Raw genomic sequence first — 8,332 nt, forward strand, 5'->3', positions numbered from 1 at the left:
ACTCTAAATTCTTATCCTCCTAATCTTCTAAATAAGCAGTATGTTTTGCTTCTTAAATTTCAAACAATTTATGGAAAACAGAACTAATTCTTTCTAGCTGTTCCTTTTTGGATCCCCATTCACTCTTCTCTAATAACAATTAAAATGTCATTTTGTTTTTTGTAAATTTACTACATAAATTTACCATTTATATATCTTTCCTTCATTCTAGACTGTAATTAAGACATATACTTTTCCTATTTTTATCTTCAAGGGCCAATTTAGCACTGGAAATACAGACATTCAATGCATATTTGTTAAGTGAAAATACATTTTTTATTGAAGTGTAATCTCCTTTCTTAACATTTCACCATCTTTTTGACCGAGTCCTTGAATGCTTGTTTCACTTGCTGATTTCTTAAAGTATATATGAAGGGATTCAACAGGGGAGTAACTGAAGTAATGAGTACAGCTATTCCTTTGTTGAAAGCACCTCCTTCTTTTGCAGAAGGATTAATGTACATAAACATGCAGCTGCCATAAGAGAGGGAAATGACAATCATGTGGGAGGAACAAGTGGAAAAGGCCTTTGTCCTTTGCTGGGCAGAAGGGATCCTCAGAATAGTCCTGATAATGTACATGTAAGAAAGTGTCACCAGCCCCAGAGTAACCACAAGAGTCACAACAGCCAGGAGGATGACCATCAGTTCTAGGAGTCTTGTGTCTGAGCAGGCAAGCTCCATGAGAGGCCCATAGTCACAGTAATAGTGATTCAGAATGTTGGAGACACAGAAATCTACCTGGCTCATGAGGATGATTGGTGGTAAGATTGCTAGGAATCCCCCCAGCCAGGAGCAGAACACTAGCTGTATGCAGACTCTGCTGCTCATAATAGTCATGTAATGCAAGGGTTTGCAGATGGCCACATAACGATCATAGGACATGGAGGCCAGGAGGTAAAACTCAGTAGCTCCAAGAAATATGGCAAAAAAATACTGAGTCAAAGAACCAGCAAAGCTGATAACTTTATTTCCTGTTGTCATGCTGGTCAGAAATCTGGGAATAAAAATGGACGTGAAGGAAATTTCTAAGAAGGAGAAATTCCTGAGGAAGAAATACATGGGGGTCTGGAGGTGGGGTCTAGTAAGGTGAGTGTGATAATAGTCAGATTTCCTAGGACACTTAGCATGTAGGTGAGGAACAGAAAGATGAATATCATCACTTGGAGTTCAGGTTGATTTGTAAGGCCCAGCAGAATAAACTCACCAAACATGGTTCTGTTTTTCATTGTTGACCTTCAGAAAACCTAAAGGCAAAAGGTGAGAATGATGAAAATTGAAGAGTTTCTTAGAGTAGGAGAGATAAAACTTATTTTAACGAACAGAATCAGGTCATACATTGTTCACCATCCAGATGGCCCAAACCAGTGTCTCATTGGGCTGCACTTGGCTTCATGTAAGCCCCATATCTTTTGTGTAAGTGACCTTTTTCATTTCTCAAGTTGACCTGTTCCTGGGCACTTAAGGAAATTTATTATAGAATAACTACTCATGATTTTTTTTCCCAGAAAATAGAAGTTTTGAACCTGTTGTTTCCTTTCAAATGTTTATAAAATCTTCACATGTAAAGTACTTTCTCTTGACTGTATTATAAGCTCTCCTACTTCTGTGCTTTTGGCACACATCTCTCTACCTCATTCTGTTTTCTGTGCTTTCCTGTTTCTTTCTTTCCTTTCTCTGCACTATTTGATGCTTAAATAGATATCTGCTATAGATCCTTATCTCCATTACTGTTCAAATCTCTGACATCCTTGTTTCAGAAACAAGTAGGAATTTCCCTACACAGGCAATGCTGAAGATCATCTCATTTCATATTGTGAGCCTTTTCCTCTACATGAACAAGGCTCAAGCATCAATAAGTCATGTTGTTTAACATTTTATTATATGTTTCTCTGCCACATTCAGAGTCTTCCAGGCACTGATTTGAGATATGTCTCTGAGAAGAGAAATTTTGAGAGCTCTGTAAGCAGCACCACAGAATGGATTTTGCTCAGTCTTAGAGTCCTCAAAGGCAACTAAGGATGACAGTTTATCATGACCCAGACTCTCCTGTTTTCTATTCTCGTCTTACAGAAACCAGAAAAAGTTTTTGACAATACAAGTTCTTTGTGGATAAAGTGGTAATTCTCAGGGAAGGAAAATTTGGTGGTAGTATCGTGAGTGCATCTTTAGATTTTTCGGATTAAGAGGCAAATAAAGTATAAAGGGGTCCTTCTAATTTACATGCATATGGATTAGAAAAATTATATCACAATCATTCTTGTCAACCTTCCCATCTTTCCATACAGTTTTTGGAGGTCCTAGACGATGTTAAACATTGACCTGCATCTCCTGCAGCCCTCTTTTCCTTGTTTATACTAACCTGTGGTCTTTGGCAAGTACTGCATTTTCTTCCAGATTTTCACAGTTGATCATTTCATGATCCACATTTATAGAATGATAAAATCAGTGACTTTAAAAACATGTGATGCTCATACCTTTGACAATCTGAATGACTATAGTATACTGTTTACCTTGTTGTTCCTAAGAGGTAAATCAAAGATGAGATGTGCCAGATGGATCTTTGAGTAGTATAAACTTTAACATGTTTTCCATTGGCTTCCATCCACATTTTACCTTTCTCTTAAGAAAAGTATCCAAGTTTGTGTAACTTAACCAAAAAAAAAGAGGATATTATTTTCTATTCTAGGAATCCAATCCAGAATCAAATCATAGTTCCTGAGAGACACAGACCTTCATATGTGTAATAAAAAAGTAAAACAGAGCCCATAGCAGTTATTGAATTAGAAGAAAATACTTTGAGAGACAGCAAATTTCTTAAAATTTATGTTCTAAGAAAGATTATGTTGAGGTTCTTAGACGGCAGGGGATGGGCATCTTTGCAGTTTCTTTGTTAGCTGCAGTAACACAGGTTTTATCTGCTCTTTTTAGAGCAGGCACATGGGATCAATTTCCTGAAGAAGCTAAAGAAGCCCTGTGGACCCAAGTTCAAAAGGGGCTAATGAACCTCAATTGTTGGCAATTTTGAGAACAAACTGTAAACATATGGCTGAGAAGAGAGGTTCCAGAGAGACCATTGAGAAAAAGGTTCCATGAGAGAATCTGCTACAGCCATGAAGTTTGTGGGGAAATGTAGAGCAGTGGACGAACACTCCCTTGGGATGGGTGTGGCTGTGGCCTGGCCCTTGTCATTGTTTCTTTTTTTTTTTTTTTTTTTTTTTTTTTTTTTTGCTGCATGAATGTCATTTATTGAAATTAACATTTATTATGGAAAAAATAACCCCCCCAATAATGGAAAAATGCTCCTCAAAAGAGGAAAGTGAAATGTTAACCAGCAACAGGACAAAGCCATCTTACAAAAGACAGAGACAATCGGAAACAGTTTCAACAGTTCAGTTTATAATATGTACACGGGGTTAGAGTTCCCATCATGTCTGCGTCTCTGCAGATGCCAGGTTGGACCAGAAGGCTCAGGAATGTCTCCAGCCGCTTACTGGATCTGGTAGCAATGAGTCCTCCCTTGTTTGGGCCCACCGATCCACCTCCAGCAGCACCCTCATTTTCCACGTGGTACACCACTGTGGCAAATCAAGCCCTGTTCCTGGGATTTCCTTTCTAAGCATTCTTTCAAGTCTTACTATTCCTCCAAACCTGGCCCGCAGTATGGCATGAGCAGCACAAGAGTCCCACTGAACGTGGTATCTTCTGAAAAGATGTAAATGTCAACGAGGCCTTGACAACACAAAGGCTCTTATAACCAGGCCCCCAGCTGCCTCCGAATATCGATCTCCACCATACACGTGACAATGGCAGCCTTTGATAGTCTCCTTTTCACGTTGTACTAATGAACGGCTGAAAAAGGGGAGATGCTGCCTCAGAGCCTGTGTTTCCAGTGTGTGTTTCACTGGCCCGCTGCCCTTCTAGAGATGGTGAGCTGAAGTGAATGCATGTTCGTCCCCATGTAATAGAAAGGCCCAATAGCAGCTGTCCCTTTCGGCACCTGAGGGTGTTTGGGTCTTCGTGAGCACAAACAGGTTGATTGATGAACTGCCCATCAGGGGATACCCCCTGTCTGTATGTCATAGGATAGACAACCCCAATTAAAATGGTGAACACACTGGAAGTGCCCACAGGGGAAGATTCCCTGGTTGGATTTAATGTCCAGCAGAACCTTTTATATACTGAAAGTTGAATCTATCGGGGTCGGCACCCAAATTCCCCAAGAATGTCATTGCCTGTGGAACATTGAATCCTCGTCGTGGAATCCAGAGTTGGGTGCAGTAAAGGCAACATCCTGATGAACAAGCCCGGCTAATGCTTCCAGATGCCACCCTTGTTACCATTGAGGACTTTGCTAAAGAAGCTCTGGCTGTTTTCTTCCTCTGTTGAACACAACCTCAAGGTATCTTTTCCCAAGTCATTAGTAAACCATTGATTTCTTCTCGCAAAAATATTTTTCCCCCAAGCCTGAAATTTCTTGTTCTCCATATTCTGTTTATAACTTGCCCTGTCCAGAGCATCAGCGCAGTGTCTTGAAGTCAACTGCAAACTTCCTTGTTCTTTTCTTCCGTCCTTTCTTTCTTCGTAATCAACCAGGCTGGAAAGGGCTTCTGCTGCTGGCATGGCCCGGGCAATGTTAGCACCTTCTCAGAGACAACAGAGCCAGTTCCCGGAGGATATCCTGACATTTCTGAACCTTGCGCTTTCAGTTGGGCAGCTGCTGGTGGAATTGGCACCCCACCCTCCTGGGCCCGTCAGCTAAGCCAGGGGATGGCGGACAGAGCATGGAGGCAGGGCAGCCTTTCCGCTCGAGAAAGCGGGAAGGCGGCGGGGGAGGAGAGGCAGGAGGAGTGGGAGGAGGAGGCGCGGCCCGGGCGCGGGGTTAGCTAGAGGCGCTGGCCGTGCGCGGCACGCCCGCGGCAGAGAGCGTCATTGTTTCTATTATCTCATCCCCCTTTAATAAACCGATTTGGCCAGTGGCTCAAACGTGATATAAATGAATGAGCAACTTCACCAGTAATCACCATAACCTAAATGCTGTGGTATCCCGCCATGAGTCTCCCATGTCTAAATGTAACAAAATTACTGACCCATGCCAAACCCAACAGGCTTGGAAAATAGTTTGCTGTTTGCATATTTTGGGCTATAATGTTCAATTTAATGCATAAGTTCAAACTGGCCTCCTCAGAGGGAAGGCAATCAGTCTTCCACGTTTTGAAAACCAAATATACTTCACTCATTCCCCATGGGATGTCTCAACAAGTCTGCCAGAAGCACAGTCTTTGCAGGCAAGATCTTAACCACATTCGCAACTTTTTCCAGAACACACATGTTGGCTAATTACAAACGCTTGAAAATGTGGAAGGCAGTTTAAGAGTCAATACTGGGAGAAGCTGAAAGCAATTGGAGGAGTAGGCTAGAAAAAGCCTATATTCGGTGGGCTAGGAATACAACAAGACTAGGGAAAAACATGGAATTCTTGAGATTGGTTAATCGTGCCTATAACACACAATGCGATAGAAATATGAAAGAAACTACCATCAGAGTGAATAGGCAACCCTACAGAGTGGGAGAAAATTTTTTGCTATCTAACCATCTGACCAAAGGGCTAATATCGCAGAATCTAAAAGAAGCTTAAACAAATTTAACAAGAAAAAAAAGCAAACCAAGCCCTTATCAAAAAAAGGTGGGCCAAGGATATGAAAAGAGCCCATTTCTCAAAGAAGACATTTATGCAGCGCACCCCAGACACATGAAAAAGTGTTCATCATCACTGGTCATCAGAAAATGTAAATCAATAACCACCCATGAGATACTATGCTCCATGGCTAGTTAGAATGGGCGATCATTAAAAAGTCCAGGAAGCAACAGATACGGAGAGGATATGGAGAAAAGATATGCTTTTACACTGTTGGTGGGAGTGTAAGTTAAGTTCAAACCACTCGTGGAAAGACAGTGTGGCCGATTTCTCAAGGATGCTAGAACTAACGAAACCAATTTGACCCAGTGATGCCCATTACTGTGTATCATACTAAAGAATTATACAATCATTCTACAATAAAAGACACCATGGCACACGTATAAATTTATTGGCAGCACTATTCACAATAGCAAGAGACTTGGAACCAAGCGCAAATGCCAATAAATGATAGAGTGGATTAAGAAAATGTGGGCTGGGCGTGGTGGCTCAAGCCTGTAATCGCCAGCAGCTTTTAGGAGGGGCCGAGACGGGGCGGATCATGAGGTCAGAGAGATCGATGACCATCCGGCTAACATGGTGAACCCTGTCCTCTACTTAAAAAATAAAAATAAAAAACTAGCCGGGCGTGTGGACGCCTGTAGTGCAGCCTACCGCGGGAGGCTAGGCAGGAGAAATGGCCGTAAACCCGGGAGTGGAGGCCTTGCAGTGAGGCTGAGATCCTGGCCACTGCACCTCCCCGGCCCTGGGCAAGCAGAGCGAGACTCCGTCTCAAAAAAAAAAAAAAAAAAAAAGAAAATGTGGTACATATAAACCTGGAATGGCTATGCAGCCATAAAAAAAAGAATGAGTTCATGTCTCTTTGTAGGGATGTGGGATGAAGCTGGAAAACCATCATTCTCAGGGCAACCTATTGCAAGAACAGAAAAATACAAAGCAGCTGCATGTTCATCCACTTAGGTGGGAAATTGAACAATGAAAACACTTGGAGCACAGGACAGGGAAAGCCATCAGCCAGACTGGGGCCTGTCGGGGATGGAGGGCTGGGGGATGGATACGCATGTAGGAGAAATACCTAAATGTTAAGAGGCGAGTTGATGGGTGGCAGGCAAAGCCAACAATGGCACATGGGGCATACCCCTATGTAGGACAAGGCATGCACATTGTGGCACATGTAGCCCTAAACTTAAAGTATAATAATAATAATATATAAAAAAAGAAAATATAGAAACAAAAGCCTTTCTGATAAAATTTCAGATGAAACTGAAGAGCAAGTTTTTAGAAACTGGTGGAAAGGCCATCCTTGTTATAAATTGGACAAGAACGTGGCTGAACTGTGTTAATACTTGAGAGCTTTGTTCATCAAACTTGAGATTGATGAACTAGGGTATGTAGCAGAAGAAATGTCTAAGCAAAATAGAAGGAGCTGCATGGTTGCTTTTGGCCACTTTCATTGAGATTTAGGAACAAAGAAACAATTAAAAACATAATTTATAATTAAAGGGGAAGCAGAGTAGAAATATTTCAAAACTTTCAGCCTGGCCATACAGAGTGAAAATCATGTTCAAGAGAGGAAACCAAGAGTGCAGGACCATTTGCTAAAAAGATTAGCAAAGGCAAAAAAGAGTCAGATACTATTTCTCAAAACAGTGGAAAAAATACCCTAAAGACTTTTCAGAGATCTTCAATGCTGCCTCTATCATCACAGGCCCCGAGGTCAAGGGCAGAATGCTTTCAGTGGATTGGCCTGGAGTGATCTTCATGGGTTCACTGCCCAGGGTTGCCTCAGGACTCTGCTCCCTACATTTTAGCACAGTACTCCATGGCTGCCTCAGTCATGGCTCAGTTTGCCCCAGGTGAAGCTCATGTTGCAGTTCTGGAAGGCACAAGTTATAAACTTTGGTAGTGTCCATGTGGTGTTAATTCTGAAGGCTTTCAGAAAATGAGAGCTGTGGAGGCTTGGCAGCCTCCACCCAGATTTCAAAGAATGGCTTCAAAAGCCTAGGGTTCTCAGTAGAGATGTGTTACAGGGGTGGAGCCATCACAGAGAGCCTTAATCAAAGTAATAATGAGCAGAAATGTGGGGTGGGAGCTGCTACAGAGTCCCCACTCTGTAGGGACTGGGGCTGGTGGGGCTGTGGGAGTGAGGCCACTGCAGTGAGTCCTCACTAGGGCCATGCTTAGTGGAGTCATGGGAGTAGAACTGCTGCTGAAACTCCAGAATTTTAGAGCTACCAATGTGCAATGCCATCCTGGGAGAGTTGAATGGACTAAGCCTAGGAAAGTCATAGGGGCAGGCCTGCTTGAGGCTTTGGGGGACCAAATCATCAAGCCGAAGTGCAGAGAGTGCCAGACATGGAGTCAAAGGAGATTATTTTGGAGTTTTAGGATCTAATGTATACTTTCTGGGGTTTTAAACTTGCTTCAGGCCTGTTATCTCTTTCTTCTTGCCTATTTTCTCCCTTTTGGAATGGGAGTGAGTCTTTCACAGGCTCACAGTTGAGACTTTGGACTTTGGCCTTCTGAGTTGGTGTGGGAGCAAGTTAAGACTTTGGGGCTTTGGGGGTGGAATGAACGCATTTCTTTCTTTTTTTTT

General features: G+C 42.4%; 1 protein-coding gene and 1 pseudogene across 1 annotated transcript; both read right to left on the bottom strand.

The window, feature by feature from the left end:
• Positions 1-338: 338 nt before the first annotated feature.
• On the bottom strand, positions 339-1,267 carry LOC108524282 (olfactory receptor 6C4-like). The gene is given in 2 exon segments (XM_017865321.1): positions 339-1,117; positions 1,120-1,267. Coding segments are annotated over 2 exon segments (927 nt in total).
• Positions 1,268-3,466: 2,199 nt separating this feature from the next.
• Positions 3,467-4,251, bottom strand: LOC108524283 (inositol polyphosphate 1-phosphatase pseudogene; annotated as a pseudogene).
• Between the last annotated feature and the right edge of the window lie 4,081 nt (positions 4,252-8,332).

This window comes from Rhinopithecus bieti, unplaced genomic scaffold (assembly GCF_001698545.2).
Source record: "Rhinopithecus bieti isolate Rb0 unplaced genomic scaffold, ASM169854v2 scaffold_83007, whole genome shotgun sequence".
Taxonomy (NCBI): Eukaryota; Metazoa; Chordata; class Mammalia; order Primates; family Cercopithecidae; genus Rhinopithecus; species Rhinopithecus bieti.